Source organism: Coregonus lavaretus (assembly GCF_964263955.1).
Source record: "Coregonus lavaretus genome assembly, chromosome: 37".
NCBI lineage: Eukaryota > Metazoa > Chordata > Actinopteri > Salmoniformes > Salmonidae > Coregonus > Coregonus lavaretus.
In genome coordinates, this window is record NC_140024.1 from 26,198,709 (window position 1) to 26,214,541 (window position 15,833).

Below are 15,833 nucleotides of genomic sequence, written 5' to 3' on the forward strand. Positions count from 1 at the left end.
ACATTCCTGGGGGCAAGTTTGACGTGGTGGTCACAGACCGCACCTGTCCGCCATTGGTTCTGAAGAGTGTGACATCACAGGAAGTACCCATGGTGTCGCCAGAGTGGCTAATCCACAGTCTGATCTGTGGGGAGCGCCTGGGATACCATAGCAACCCCCAATATCGTCATGACTACACATCCCCACCCTCATCCTAATCCGAGCCTCCAGTCGCACACAAAGGTTTGTTGTAGGTAGAAGATGCCCTTAACCTCAGATCTGGGATCAGTTTCCCAATGCTCAATCATAACCATTATGAGGGATGATATCTGACCCTGTGTCAGTGCTTAGGAGCAACTTGTACCTACACAGACACACCTTCAACCATGTTAAATGTATTGTATCAGTTCTATTGCATGCTTCCGCTACTGTATATAGTTTTAACCTGTCTGTTTTTATGGAATAATAAACTGATAATTTCATTTTAATGATTGTTTATTAGTCTGTTTCTTCATGAAAAGGCACACACAATGATACAGTATTTACAATTTATACAATAGGATACGGTAGGGTAAGTAACAGATGGAAACAACCGGTTCTCAAATCTGTTTGTGCTGTATAGCCAACTCCTACATGATCATACAACGCAAACAGATCTGGGACCAGGCTAGAGGAACCATACAAGCACAGGACAATATGGAATATTAATTGAAACGAGAGTATCAAAGACATTTCAGGACACAATGGGGTTATGCAACAACATACTGATCTTCAAGTCCTTCCATCTGACTTGAAGATAAATGGTCTGGAATGCTTGTGGCTCAAGATCTCATCTGGAAATCCTCCATTTTCTCTCCCAATCAGAAACTGCAAAAGACAGGTATCAGTGTTGAGGGGTGTGTAGGGTGAAGTTCCCCTTAGACGCTGATCTTCGGTCAGTTCTGCATTTGCCCACTATTGGTTAAGGTTAGGATTGAGGGAGGGGAAGCTGATCCTAGATCAGCATAGGGGAAACTTCAACCGGAGTGTTGAGGGGTGCACCTCAACCTGAAAGCCTCTTTTGCAGGGTATGTAGTGTTGTGAAGAAAATAACACAATGCTCTCAGGTATTTAGTGCAGCAACATTTCAATCAGGCTTCTTACCAGGCCACAGTGCCCTCTGACTGGGTATAGTGGAATATTGGGTTTCTACCTCCCCGGGGTGTAGTGTAATGGGTTCCTACCTCCCCAGGGTATAGTGGAATATTGGGTTCCTACCTCCCCAGGGTGTAGTGGAATGGGTTCCTACCTGCCCAGGGTATAGTGTAATGGGTTCCTACCTGCCCAGGGTGTAGTGTAATGGGTTCCTACCTGCCCAGGATGTAGTGTCCGGTTCCTACCTGCCCAGGGTGTAGTGTAATGGGTTCCTACCTGCCCAGGGTGTAGTGTAATGGGTTCCTACCTGCCCAGGGTGTAGTGTAATGGGTCCCTACCTCCCCTTGGTGTAGTGTAATGGGTTCCTACCTGCCCAGGGTGTAGTGTAATGGGTCCCTACCTCCCCAGGGTGTAGTGTAATGGGTTCCTACCTGCCCAGGGTGTAGTGTAATGGGTTCCTACCTGCCCAGGGTGTAGTGTAATGGGTTCCTACCTGCCCAGGGTGTAGTGTAATGGGTTCCTACCTGCCCAGGGTGTAGTGTAATGGGTTCCTACCTGCCCAGGGTGTAGTGTAATGGGTTCCTACCTGCCCAGGGTGTAGTGTAATGGGTTCCTACCTGCCCAGGGTGTAGTGTAATGGGTTCCTACCTGCCCAGGGTGTAGTGTAATGGGTTCCTACCTGTCCAGGGTGTAGTGTAATGGGTTCCTACCTGTCCAGGGTGTAGTGTAATGGGTTCCTACCTGCCCAGGGTGTAGTGTAATGGGTTCCTACCTGCCCAGGGTGTAGTGTAATGGGTTCCTACCTGCCCAGGGTGTAGTGTAATGGGTTCCTACCTGCCCAGGGTGTAGTGTAATGGGTTCCTACCTGCCCAGGGTGTAGTGTAATGTGTTCCTACCTGCCCAGGGTGTAGTGTAATCGGTTCCTACCTGCCCAGGGTGTAGTGTAATCGGTTCCTACCTGCCCAGGGTGTAGTGTAATGGGTCCCTACCTGCCCAGGGTGTAGTGTAATGGGTTCCTATCTGCCCAGGGTGTAGTGTAATGGGTTCCTACCTGCCCAGGGTGTAGTGTGATGGGTCCCTACCTGCCCAGGGTGTAGTGTAATGGGTTCCTACCTGCCCAGGGTGTAGTGTGATGGGTCCCTACCTGCCCAGGGTGTAGTGTAATGGGTTCCTACCTGTCCAGGGTGTAGTGTAATGGGTTCCTACCTGCCCAGGGTGTAGTGTAATGGGTTCCTACCTGCCCAGGGTGTAGTGTAATGGGTTCCTACCTGCCCAGGGTGTAGTGTAATGGGTTCCTACCTGCCCAGGGTGTAGTGTAATGGGTTCCTACCTGCCCAGGGTGTAGTGTAATGGTTTCCTACCTGCCCAGGGTGTAGTGTAATGGGTTCCTACCTGCCCAGGGTGTAGTGTAATGGGTTCCTACCTGCCCAGGGTGTAGTGTAATGGGTTCCTACCTGCCCAGGGTGTAGTGTAATGGGTTCCTACCTGCCCAGGGTGTAGTGTAATGGGTTCCTACCTGCCCAGGGTGTAGTGTAATGGGTTCCTACCTGCCCAGGGTGTAGTGTAATGGGTTCCTACCTGCCCAGGGTGTAGTGTAATGGGTTCCTACCTGCCCAGGGTGTAGTGTCCGGTCCCTACCTGCCCAGGGTGTAGTGTAATGGGTTCCTACCTGCCCAGGGTGTAGTGTAATGGGTTCCTACCTGCCCAGGGTGTAGTGTCCGGTCCCTACCTGCCCAGGGTGTAGTGTAATGGGTTCCTACCTGCCCAGGGTGTAGTGTAATGGGTTCCTACCTGCCCAGGGTGTAGTGTAATGGGTTCCTACCTGCCCAGGGTGTAGTGTAATGGGTTCCTACCTGCCCAGGGTGTAGTGTCCGGTTCCTACCTGCCCAGGGTGTAGTGTAATGGGTTCCTACCTGCCCAGGGTGTAGTGTAATGGGTTCCTACCTGCCCAGGGTGTAGTGTCCGGTTCCTACCTGCCCAGGGTGTAGTGTAATGGGTTCCTACCTGCCCAGGGTGTAGTGTAATGGGTTCCTACCTGCCCAGGGTGTAGTGTAATGGGTTCCTACCTGCCCAGGGTGTAGTGTAATGGGTTCCTACCTGCCCAGTGTGTAGTATAATGGGTTCCTACCTGCCCAGTGTGTAGTATAATGGGTTCCTACCTGCCCAGGGTGTAGTGTAATGGGTTCCTACCTGCCCAGGGTGTAGTGTAATGGGTTCCTACCTGCCCAGGGTGTAGTGTAATGGGTTCCTACCTAACCAGGATGTAGTGTCCGGTTCCTACCTGCCCAGGATGTAGTGTCCGGTTCCTACCTGCCCAGGGTGTAGTGTAATGGGTCCCTACCTGCCCAGGGTGTAGTGTAATGGGTCCCTACCTGCCCAGGGTGTAGTGTAATGGGTCCCTACCTGCCCAGGGTGTAGTGTAATGGGTCCCTACCTGCCCAGGGTGTAGTGTAATGGGTCCCTACCTGCCCAGGGTGTAGTGTAATGGGTCCCTACCTGCCCAGGGTGTAGTGTAATGGGTTCCTACCTGCCCAGGGTGTAGTGTAATGGGTTCCTACCTGCCCAGGGTGTAGTGTAATGGGTTCCTACCTGCCCAGGGTGTAGTGTAATGGGTTCCTACCTGCCCAGGGTGTAGTGTAATGGGTTCCTACCTGCCCAGGGTGTAGTGTAATGGGTTCCTACCTGCCCAGGGTGTAGTGTAATGGGTTCCTACCTGCCCAGGGTGTAGTGTAATGGGTTCCTACCTGCCCAGGGTGTAGTGTAATGGGTTCCTACCTGCCCAGGGTGTAGTGTAATGGGTTCCTACCTGCCCAGGGTGTAGTGTAATGGGTTCCTACCTGCCCAGGGTGTAGTGTAATGGGTTCCTACCTGCCCAGGGTGTAGTGTAATGGGTTCCTACCTGCCCAGGGTGTAGTGTAATGGGTTCCTACCTGCCCAGGGTGTAGTGTAATGGGTTCCTACCTGCCCAGGGTGTAGTGTAATGGGTTCCTACCTGCCCAGGGTGTAGTGTAATGGGTTCCTACCTGCCCAGGGTGTAGTGTAATGGGTTCCTACCTGCCCAGGGTGTAGTGTAATGGGTTCCTACCTGCCCAGGGTGTAGTGTCCGGTCCCTACCTGCCCAGGGTGTAGTGTAATGGGTTCCTACCTGCCCAGGGTGTAGTGTAATGGGTTCCTACCTGCCCAGGGTGTAGTGTAATGGGTTCCTACCTGCCCAGGGTGTAGTGTCCGGTCCCTACCTGCCCAGGGTGTAGTGTAATGGGTTCCTACCTGCCCAGGGTGTAGTGTAATGGGTTCCTACCTGCCCAGGGTGTAGTGTAATGGGTTCCTACCTGCCCAGGGTGTAGTGTAATGGGTTCCTACCTGCCCAGGGTGTAGTGTCCGGTTCCTACCTGCCCAGGGTGTAGTGTAATGGGTTCCTACCTGCCCAGGGTGTAGTGTAATGGGTTCCTACCTGCCCAGGGTGTAGTGTAATGGGTTCCTACCTGCCCAGGGTGTAGTGTAATGGGTTCCTACCTGCCCAGTGTGTAGTATAATGGGTTCCTACCTGCCCAGTGTGTAGTATAATGGGTTCCTACCTGCCCAGGGTGTAGTGTAATGGGTTCCTACCTGCCCAGGGTGTAGTGTAATGGGTTCCTACCTGCCCAGGGTGTAGTGTAATGGGTTCCTACCTGCCCAGGATGTAGTGTCCGGTTCCTACCTGCCCAGGGTGTAGTGTAATGGGTCCCTACCTGCCCAGGGTGTAGTGTAATGGGTCCCTACCTGCCCAGGGTGTAGTGTAATGGGTCCCTACCTGCCCAGGGTGTAGTGTAATGGGTTCCTACCTGCCCAGGGTGTAGTGTAATGGGTTCCTACCTGCCCAGGGTGTAGTGTAATGGGTTCCTACCTGCCCAGGGTGTAGTGTAATGGGTTCCTACCTCCCCAGGGTGTAGTGTAATGGGTTCCTACCTGCCCAGGGTGTAGTGTAATGGGTTCCTACCTGCCCAGGGTGTAGTGTAATGGGTTCCTACCTGCCCAGTGTGTAGTATAATGGGTTCCTACCTGCCCAGTGTGTAGTATAATGGGTTCCTACCTGCCCAGGGTGTAGTGTAATGGGTTCCTACCTGCCCAGGGTGTAGTGTAATGGGTTCCTACCTGCCCAGGATGTAGTGTCCGGTTCCTACCTGCCCAGGGTGTAGTGTAATGGGTCCCTACCTGCCCAGGGTGTAGTGTAATGGGTCCCTACCTGCCCAGGGTGTAGTGTAATGGGTCCCTACCTGCCCAGGGTGTAGTGTAATGGGTTCCTACCTGCCCAGGGTGTAGTGTAATGGGTTCCTACCTCCCCAGGGTGTAGTGTAATGGGTTCCTACCTGCCCAGTGTGTAGTGTAATGGGTTCCTACCTGCCCAGGGTGTAGTGTAATGGGTTCCTACCTGCCCAGGGTGTAGTGTAATGGGTTCCTACCTCCCCAGGGTGTAGTGTAATGGGTTCCTACCTGCCCAGTGTGTAGTGTAATGGGTTCCTACCTCCCCAGGGTGTAGTGTAATGGGTTCCTACCTCCCCAGGGTGTAGTGTAATGGGTTCCTACCTGCCCAGGGTGGTGTGTAATGGGTTCCTACCTGCCCAGGGTGGTGTGTAATGGGTTCCTACCTGCCCAGGGTGTAGTGTAATGGGTTCCTACCTGCCCAGGGTGTAGTGTAATGGGTTCCTACCTGCCCAGTGTGTAGTGTAATGGGTTCCTACCTGCCCAGGGTGTAGTGTAATGAGTTCCTACCTCCCCAGGGTGTAGTGTAATGGGTTTCTACCTGCCCAGGGTGTAGTGTAATGGGTTCCTACCTCCCCAGGGTGTAGTGTAATGGGTTCCTACCTGCCCAGTGTGTAGTGTAATGGGTTCCTACCTGCCCAGTGTGTAGTGTAATGGGTTCCTACCTGCCCAGTGTGTAGTATAATGGGTTCCTACCTGCCCATGGTGTAGTGTAATGGGTTCCTACCTGCCCGGGATGTAGTGTCCGGTTCCTACCTGCCCAGGGTGTAGTGTAATGGGTCCCTACCTGCCCAGGGTGTAGTGTAATGGGTCCCTACCTGCCCAGGGTGTAGTGTAATGGGTCCCTACCTGCCCAGTGTGTAGTGTAATGGGTTCCTACCTGCCCAGGGTGTAGTGTGATGGGTTCCTACCTTCCCAGGGTGTAGTGTAATGGGTTCCTATCTGCCCAGGGTGTAGTGTAATGGGTTCCTACCTGCCCAGGGTGTAGTGTAAATGTTTCCTACCTGCCCAGGGTGTAGTGTAATGGGTTCCTACCTGCCCAGGGTGTAGTGTAATGGGTTCCTACCTGCCCAGGGTGTAGTGTAATGGGTTCCTACCTGTCCAGGGTGTAGTGTAATGGGTTCCTACCTGTCCAGGGTGTAGTGTAATGGGTTCCTACCTGCCCAGGGTGTAGTGTAATGGGTCCCTACCTCCCCAGGGTGTAGTGTAATGGGTCCCTACCTCCCCAGGGTGCCTCCTGACTGGGTGTAGTGTAATGGGTCCCTACCTGCCCAGGGTGTAGTGTAATGGGTCCCTACCTCCCCAGGGTGTAGTGTAATGGGTTCCTACCTGCCCAGGGTGTAGTGTAATGGGTTCCTACCTGCCCAGGGTGTAGTGTAATGGGTTCCTACCTGCCCAGGGTGTAGTGTAATGGGTTCCTACCTGCCCAGGGTGTAGTGTAATGGGTTTCTACCTGCCCAGGGTGTAGTGTAATGGGTTCCTACCTGCCCAGGGTGTAGTGTCCGGTTCCTACCTGCCCAGGGTGTAGTGTAATGGGTTCCTACCTGCCCAGGGTGTAGTGTAATGGGTTCCTACCTGCCCAGGGTGTAGTGTAATGGGTTCCTACCTGCCCAGGGTGTAGTGTAATGGGTTCCTACCTGCCCAGTGTGTAGTATAATGGGTTCCTACCTGCCCAGTGTGTAGTATAATGGGTTCCTACCTGCCCAGGGTGTAGTGTAATGGGTTCCTAACTGCCCAGGGTGTAGTGTAATGGGTTCCTACCTGCCCAGGGTGTAGTGTAATGGGTTCCTACCTGCCCAGGATGTAGTGTCCGGTTCCTACCTGCCCAGGGTGTAGTGTAATGGGTCCCTACCTGCCCAGGGTGTAGTGTAATGGGTCCCTACCTGCCCAGGGTGTAGTGTAATGGGTCCCTACCTGCCCAGGGTGTAGTGTAATGGGTTCCTACCTGCCCAGGGTGTAGTGTAATGGGTTCCTACCTCCCCAGGGTGTAGTGTAATGGGTTCCTACCTGCCCAGGGTGTAGTGTAATGGGTTCCTACCTGCCCAGGGTGTAGTGTAATGGGTCCCTACCTGCCCAGGGTGTAGTGTAATGGGTTCCTACCTGCCCAGTGTGTAGTGTAATGGGTTCCTACCTGCCCAGGGTGTCGTGTAATGGGTTCCTACCTGCCCAGGGTGGTGTGTAATGGGTTCCTACCTGCCCAGGGTGTAGTGTAAAGGGTTAATACCTGCCCAGGGTGTAGTGTAATGGGTTCCTACCTCCCCAGGGTGTAGTGTAATGGGTTCCTACCTGCCCAGGGTGTAGTGTAATGGGTTCCTACCTGCCCAGGGTGTAGTGTAATGGGTTCCTACCTGCCCAGGGTGTAGTGTAATGGGTTCCTACCTGCCCAGGGTGTAGTGTAATGGGTTCCTACCTGCCCAGGGTGTAGTGTAATGGGTTCCTACCTGCCCAGGGTGTAGTGTAATGGGTTCCTACCTCCCCAGGGTGTAGTGTAATGGGTTCCTACCTGCCCAGTGTGTAGTGTAATGGGTTCCTACCTGCCCAGGGTGTAGTGTAATGGGTTCCTACCTCCCCAGGGTGTAGTGTAATGGGTTCCTACCTGCCCAGGGTGGTGTGTAATGGGTTCCTACCTGCCCAGGGTGTAGTGTAATGGGTTCCTACCTGCCCAGGGTGTAGTGTAATGGGTTCCTACCTGCCCAGTGTGTAGTGTAATGGGTTCCTACCTGCCCAGGGTGTAGTGTAATGGGTTCCTACCTCCCCAGGGTGTAGTGTAATGGGTTTCTACCTGCCCAGGGTGTAGTGTAATGGGTTCCTACCTGCCCAGTGTGTAGTGTAATGGGTTCCTACCTGCCCAGTGTGTAGTGTAATGGGTTCCTACCTGCCCAGTGTGTAGTATAATGGGTTCCTACCTGCCCATGGTGTAGTGTAATGGGTTCCTACCTGCCCATGGTGTAGTGTAATGGGTTCCTACCTGCCCAGGATGTAGTGTCCGGTTCCTACCTGCCCAGGGTGTAGTGTAATGGGTCCCTACCTGCCCAGGGTGTAGTGTAATGGGTCCCTACCTGCCCAGGGTGTAGTGTAATGGGTCCCTACCTGCCCAGTGTGTAGTGTAATGGGTTCCTACCTGCCCAGGGTGTAGTGTGATGGGTTCCTACCTTCCCAGGGTGTAGTGTAATGGGTTCCTATCTGCCCAGGGTGTAGTGTAATGGGTTCCTACCTGCCCAGGGTGTAGTGTAAATGTTTCCTACCTGCCCATGGTGTAGTGTAATGGGTTCCTACCTGCCCAGGGTGTAGTGTAATGGGTTCCTACCTGCCCAGGGTGTAGTGTAATGGGTTCCTACCTGTCCAGGGTGTAGTGTAATGGGTTCCTACCTGCCCAGGGTGTAGTGTAATGGGTCCCTACCTCCCCAGGGTGTAGTGTAATGGGTCCCTACCTCCCCAGGGTGCCTCCTGACTGGGTGTAGTGTAATGGGTCCCTACCTGCCCAGGGTGTAGTGTAATGGGTCCCTACCTCCCCAGGGTGTAGTGTAATGGGTTCCTACCTGCCCAGGGTGTAGTGTAATGGGTCCCTACCTGCCCAGGATGTAGTGTAATGGGTCCCTACCTGCCCAGGATGTAGTGTAATGGGTCCCTACCTCCCCAGGGTGTAGTGTAATGGGTCCCTACCTCCCCAGGGTGCCTCCTGACTGGGTGTAGTGTAATGGGTCCCTACCTGCCCAGGGTGTAGTGTAATGGGTCCCTACCTCCCCAGGGTGTAGTGTAATGGGTTCCTACCTGCCCAGTGTGTAGTGTAATGGGTTCCTACCTCCCCAGGGTGTAGTGTAATGGGTTCCTACCTCCCCAGGGTGTAGTGTAATGGGTTCCTACCTGCCCAGGGTGGTGTGTAATGGGTTCCTACCTGCCCAGGGTGTAGTGTAATGGGTTCCTACCTGCCCAGGGTGTAGTGTAATGGGTTCCTACCTGCCCAGTGTGTAGTGTAATGGGTTCCTACCTGCCCAGGGTGTAGTGTAATGAGTTCCTACCTCCCCAGGGTGTAGTGTAATGGGTTTCTACCTGCCCAGGGTGTAGTGTAATGGGTTCCTACCTCCCCAGGGTGTAGTGTAATGGGTTCCTACCTGCCCAGTGTGTAGTGTAATGGGTTCCTACCTGCCCAGTGTGTAGTGTAATGGGTTCCTACCTGCCCAGTGTGTAGTATAATGGGTTCCTACCTGCCCATGGTGTAGTGTAATGGGTTCCTACCTGCCCGGGATGTAGTGTCCGGTTCCTACCTGCCCAGGGTGTAGTGTAATGGGTCCCTACCTGCCCAGGGTGTAGTGTAATGGGTCCCTACCTGCCCAGGGTGTAGTGTAATGGGTCCCTACCTGCCCAGTGTGTAGTGTAATGGGTTCCTACCTGCCCAGGGTGTAGTGTGATGGGTTCCTACCTTCCCAGGGTGTAGTGTAATGGGTTCCTATCTGCCCAGGGTGTAGTGTAATGGGTTCCTACCTGCCCAGGGTGTAGTGTAAATGTTTCCTACCTGCCCAGGGTGTAGTGTAATGGGTTCCTACCTGCCCAGGGTGTAGTGTAATGGGTTCCTACCTGCCCAGGGTGTAGTGTAATGGGTTCCTACCTGTCCAGGGTGTAGTGTAATGGGTTCCTACCTGTCCAGGGTGTAGTGTAATGGGTTCCTACCTGCCCAGGGTGTAGTGTAATGGGTCCCTACCTCCCCAGGGTGTAGTGTAATGGGTCCCTACCTCCCCAGGGTGCCTCCTGACTGGGTGTAGTGTAATGGGTCCCTACCTGCCCAGGGTGTAGTGTAATGGGTCCCTACCTCCCCAGGGTGTAGTGTAATGGGTTCCTACCTGCCCAGGGTGTAGTGTAATGGGTTCCTACCTGCCCAGGGTGTAGTGTAATGGGTTCCTACCTGCCCAGGGTGTAGTGTAATGGGTTCCTACCTGCCCAGGGTGTAGTGTAATGGGTTTCTACCTGCCCAGGGTGTAGTGTAATGGGTTCCTACCTGCCCAGGGTGTAGTGTCCGGTTCCTACCTGCCCAGGGTGTAGTGTAATGGGTTCCTACCTGCCCAGGGTGTAGTGTAATGGGTTCCTACCTGCCCAGGGTGTAGTGTAATGGGTTCCTACCTGCCCAGGGTGTAGTGTAATGGGTTCCTACCTGCCCAGTGTGTAGTATAATGGGTTCCTACCTGCCCAGTGTGTAGTATAATGGGTTCCTACCTGCCCAGGGTGTAGTGTAATGGGTTCCTAACTGCCCAGGGTGTAGTGTAATGGGTTCCTACCTGCCCAGGGTGTAGTGTAATGGGTTCCTACCTGCCCAGGATGTAGTGTCCGGTTCCTACCTGCCCAGGGTGTAGTGTAATGGGTCCCTACCTGCCCAGGGTGTAGTGTAATGGGTCCCTACCTGCCCAGGGTGTAGTGTAATGGGTCCCTACCTGCCCAGGGTGTAGTGTAATGGGTTCCTACCTGCCCAGGGTGTAGTGTAATGGGTTCCTACCTGCCCAGTGTGTAGTATAATGGGTTCCTACCTGCCCAGTGTGTAATATAATGGGTTCCTACCTGCCCAGGGTGTAGTGTAATGGGTTCCTACCTGCCCAGGGTGTAGTGTAATGGGTTCCTACCTGCCCAGGGTGTAGTGTAATGGGTTCCTACCTGCCCAGGATGTAGTGTAATGGGTTCCTACCTGCCCAGGGTGTAGTGTAATGGGTTCCTACCTCCCCAGGGTGTAGTGTAATGGGTTCCTACCTGCCCAGGGTGTAGTGTAATGGGTTCCTACCTGCCCAGGGTGTAGTGTAATGGGTTCCTACCTGCCCAGGGTGTAGTGTAATGGGTTCCTACCTGCCCAGGGTGTAGTGTAATGGGTTCCTACCTCCCCAGGGTGTAGTGTAATGGGTTCCTACCTGCCCAGGGTGTAGTGTAATGGGTTCCTACCTGCCCAGGGTGTAGTGTAATGGGTCCCTACCTGCCCAGGGTGTAGTGTAATGGGTTCCTACCTGCCCAGTGTGTAGTGTAATGGGTTCCTACCTGCCCAGGGTGTCGTGTAATGGGTTCCTACCTGCCCAGGGTGGTGTGTAATGGGTTCCTACCTGCCCAGGGTGTAGTGTAAAGGGTTAATACCTGCCCAGGGTGTAGTGTAATGGGTTCCTACCTCCCCAGGGTGTAGTGTAATGGGTTCCTACCTGCCCAGGGTGTAGTGTAATGGGTTCCTACCTGCCCAGGGTGTAGTGTAATGGGTTCCTACCTGCCCAGGGTGTAGTGTAATGGGTTCCTACCTGCCCAGGGTGTAGTGTAATGGGTTCCTACCTGCCCAGGGTGTAGTGTAATGGGTTCCTACCTGCCCAGGGTGTAGTGTAATGGGTTCCTACCTCCCCAGGGTGTAGTGTAATGGGTTCCTACCTGCCCAGTGTGTAGTGTAATGGGTTCCTACCTGCCCAGGGTGTAGTGTAATGGGTTCCTACCTCCCCAGGGTGTAGTGTAATGGGTTCCTACCTGCCCAGGGTGGTGTGTAATGGGTTCCTACCTGCCCAGGGTGTAGTGTAATGGGTTCCTACCTGCCCAGGGTGTAGTGTAATGGGTTCCTACCTGCCCAGTGTGTAGTGTAATGGGTTCCTACCTGCCCAGGGTGTAGTGTAATGGGTTCCTACCTCCCCAGGGTGTAGTGTAATGGGTTTCTACCTGCCCAGGGTGTAGTGTAATGGGTTCCTACCTGCCCAGTGTGTAGTGTAATGGGTTCCTACCTGCCCAGTGTGTAGTGTAATGGGTTCCTACCTGCCCAGTGTGTAGTATAATGGGTTCCTACCTGCCCATGGTGTAGTGTAATGGGTTCCTACCTGCCCATGGTGTAGTGTAATGGGTTCCTACCTGCCCAGGATGTAGTGTCCGGTTCCTACCTGCCCAGGGTGTAGTGTAATGGGTCCCTACCTGCCCAGGGTGTAGTGTAATGGGTCCCTACCTGCCCAGGGTGTAGTGTAATGGGTCCCTACCTGCCCAGTGTGTAGTGTAATGGGTTCCTACCTGCCCAGGGTGTAGTGTGATGGGTTCCTACCTTCCCAGGGTGTAGTGTAATGGGTTCCTATCTGCCCAGGGTGTAGTGTAATGGGTTCCTACCTGCCCAGGGTGTAGTGTAAATGTTTCCTACCTGCCCATGGTGTAGTGTAATGGGTTCCTACCTGCCCAGGGTGTAGTGTAATGGGTTCCTACCTGCCCAGGGTGTAGTGTAATGGGTTCCTACCTGTCCAGGGTGTAGTGTAATGGGTTCCTACCTGCCCAGGGTGTAGTGTAATGGGTCCCTACCTCCCCAGGGTGTAGTGTAATGGGTCCCTACCTCCCCAGGGTGCCTCCTGACTGGGTGTAGTGTAATGGGTCCCTACCTGCCCAGGGTGTAGTGTAATGGGTCCCTACCTCCCCAGGGTGTAGTGTAATGGGTTCCTACCTGCCCAGGGTGTAGTGTAATGGGTCCCTACCTGCCCAGGATGTAGTGTAATGGGTCCCTACCTGCCCAGGATGTAGTGTAATGGGTCCCTACCTCCCCAGGGTGTAGTGTAATGGGTCCCTACCTCCCCAGGGTGCCTCCTGACTGGGTGTAGTGTAATGGGTCCCTACCTGCCCAGGGTGTAGTGTAATGGGTCCCTACCTCCCCAGGGTGTAGTGTAATGGGTTCCTACCTGCCCAGGGTGTAGTGTAATGGGTCCCTACCTGCCCAGGATGTAGTGTAATGGGTCCCTACCTGCCCAGGGTGTAGTGTAATTGGTCCCTACCTCCCCAGGGTGTAGTGTAATGGGTCCCTACCTCCCCAGGGTGTAGTGTAATGGGTCCCTACCTCCCCAGGGTGTAGTGTAATGGGTCCCTACCTCCCCAGGGTGTAGTGTAATGGGTTCCTACCTCCCCAGGGTGTAGTGTAATGGGTCCCTACCTCCCCAGGGTGTAGTGTAATGGGTCCCTACCTCCCCAGGGTGTAGTGTAATGGGTCCCTACCTCCCCAGGGTGTAGTGTAATGGGTTCCTACCTCCCCAGGGTGTAGTGTAATGGGTCCCTACCTCCCCAGGGTGTAGTGTAATGGGTTCCTACCTGCCCAGGGTGTAGTGTAATGGGTTCCTACCTCCCCAGGGTGTAGTGTAATGGGTCCCTACCTCCCCAGGGTGTAGTGTAATGGGTCCCTACCTGCCCAGGGTGTAGTGTAATGGGTCCCTACCTGCCCAGGGTGTAGTGTAATGGGTCCCTACCTGCCCAGGGTGTAGTGTAATGGGTCCCTACCTCCCCAGGGTGTAGTGTAATGGGTTCCTACCTGCCCAGGGTGTAGTGTAATGGGTTCCTACCTGCCCAGGGTGTAGTGTAATGGGTCCCTACCTCCCCAGGGTGTAGTGTAATGGGTTCCTACCTGCCCAGGGTGTAGTGTAATGGGTCCCTACCTGCCCAGGGTGTAGTGTAATGGGTCCCTACCTGCCCAGGGTGCCTCCTGACTGGGTGTAGTGTAATGGGTCCCTACCTGCCCAGGGTGTAGTGTAATGGGTCCCTACCTCCCCAGGGTGTAGTGTAATGGGTCCCTACCTGCCCAGGGTGTAGTGTAATGGGTTCCTACCTCCCCAGGGTGCCTCCTGACTGGGTGTAGTGTAATGGGTCCCTACCTGCCCAGGGTGTAGTGTAATGGGTCCCTACCTGCCCAGGGTGTAGTGTAATGGGTCCCTACCTGCCCAGTGTGTAGTGTAATGGGTTTCTACCTGCCCAGGGTGTAGTGTAATGGGTCCCTACCTCCCCAGGGTGTAGTGTAATGGGTTCCTACCTGCCCAGGGTGTAGTGTAATGGGTCCCTACCTCCCCAGGGTGTAGTGTAATGGGTCCCTACCTCCCCAGGGTGTAGTGTAATGGGTCCCTACCTCCCCAGGGTGTAGTGTAATGGGTCCCTACCTCCCCAGGGTGTAGTGTAATGGGTCCCTACCTGCCCAGGGTGTAGTGTAATGGGTTCCTACCTGCCCAGGGTGTAGTGTAATGGGTTTCTACCTCCCCAGGGTGTAGTGTAATGGGTCCCTACCTCCCCAGGGTGTAGTGTAATGGGTTCCTACCTCCCCAGGGTGTAGTGTAATGGGTCCCTACCTGCCCAGGGTGTAGTGTAATGGGTTCCTACCTGCCCAGGGTGTAGTGTAATGGGTTTCTACCTCCCCAGGGTGTAGTGTAATGGGTCCCTACCTGCCCAGGGTGTAGTGTAATGGGTCCCTACCTCCCCAGGGTGCCTCCTGACTGGGTGTAGTACTTGTTGTAGTCCAGCCTGAGCAGCAGCTGAGCCAGGTCAGAGTTGATCTGGTGGTTTCTGACACTGGACAGGATCTTGAAGAGCAGGAAGGACTGACGACTGAAACCCTGAAATTACAGATGATGTACTTCAGTTTGCATTGGCCATTTAGCACCAAAGACTAAACAAGCAATTACTATATATTATATATACACAGTACCGGTCAAAAGTTGGGACACACCTACTCATTCCAGGGTTTTTCTTTATTTTTACTGTTTTCTACATGGTAGAATAAGACATCAAAACTATGAAATAACACATATGGAATCATGTTGTAACCAAACAAGTGTTAAACAAATCAAAATATATTTTATATTTGATTAACTATTATTCTACAACGTAGAAATTAGTAAAAATAAAGAAAAACCCTGGAATGAGTAGGTGTGTCCAAACCTTTGACTGGTACTATATATATACAGTGAGGGAAAAAAGTATTTGATCCCCTGCTGATTTTGTACGTTTGCCCACTGACAAAGACATGATCAGTCTATAATTTTAATGGTAGGTTTATTTGAACAGTGAGAGACAGAATAACAACAAAAAAATCCAGAAAGACGCATGTCAAAAATGTTCTAAATTAGGGAGATAAGTATTTGATCCCTCTGATGACTTAGTACTTGGTGGCAAAACCCTTGTTGGCAATCACAGAGGTCAGATGTTTCTTGTAGTTGGCCACCAGGTTTGCACACATCTCAGGAGGGATTTTGTCCCACTCCTCTTTGCAGATCTTCTCCAAGTCATTAAGGTTTCGAGCCTGACGTTTGGCAACTCGAACCTTCAGCTCCCTCCACAGATTTTCTATGGGATTAAGGTCTGGAGACTGGCTAGGCCACTCCAGGACCTTAATGTGCTTCTTCTTGAGCCACTCCTTTGTTGCCTTGGCCGTGTGTTTTGGGTCATTGTCATGCTGGAATACCCATCCACGCCCCATTTACAATGCCCTAGCTGAGGGAAGGAGGTTCTCACCCAAGATTTGACGGTACATGGCCCCGTCCATCGTCCCTTTGATGCAGTGAAGTTGTCCTGTCCCCTTAGCAGAAAAACACCACCAAAGCATAATGTTTCCACCTCCATGTTTGACGGTGGGGATGGTGTTCTTTGGGTCATAGGCAGCATTCCTCCTCCTCCAAACACAGCGAGTTGAGTTGATGCCAAAGAGCTCCATTTTGGTCTCATCTGACCACAACACTTTCACCCAGTTCTCCTCT

General features: G+C 53.3%; 2 protein-coding genes across 3 annotated transcripts in view; one reads left to right on the top strand and one right to left on the bottom strand.

The window, feature by feature from the left end:
* tp53bp1 (tumor protein p53 binding protein, 1) overlaps nucleotides 1-467 on the top strand; it is a 28,468-nt gene extending 28,001 nt beyond the window's left edge. For both annotated transcript variants that reach the window (XM_084154562.1, XM_084154561.1), the window contains one exon: nucleotides 1-467. In XM_084154562.1, coding sequence (XP_084010688.1) covers nucleotides 1-197 — 197 coding nt within the window. In that variant the 3' untranslated portion in view covers nucleotides 198-467.
* LOC311111748 (gamma-tubulin complex component 4) overlaps nucleotides 466-15,833 on the bottom strand; it is a 27,822-nt gene continuing 12,454 nt past the window's right edge. Inside the window, exons 17-18 of the mRNA XM_084154563.1 lie at nucleotides 14,554-14,693; nucleotides 466-846 (exon numbers count right to left, since the gene is read on the bottom strand). Coding sequence (XP_084010689.1) covers nucleotides 840-846; nucleotides 14,554-14,693 — 147 coding nt within the window. The 3' untranslated portion in view covers nucleotides 466-839. The remainder of the gene's footprint in view (nucleotides 847-14,553; nucleotides 14,694-15,833) is intronic.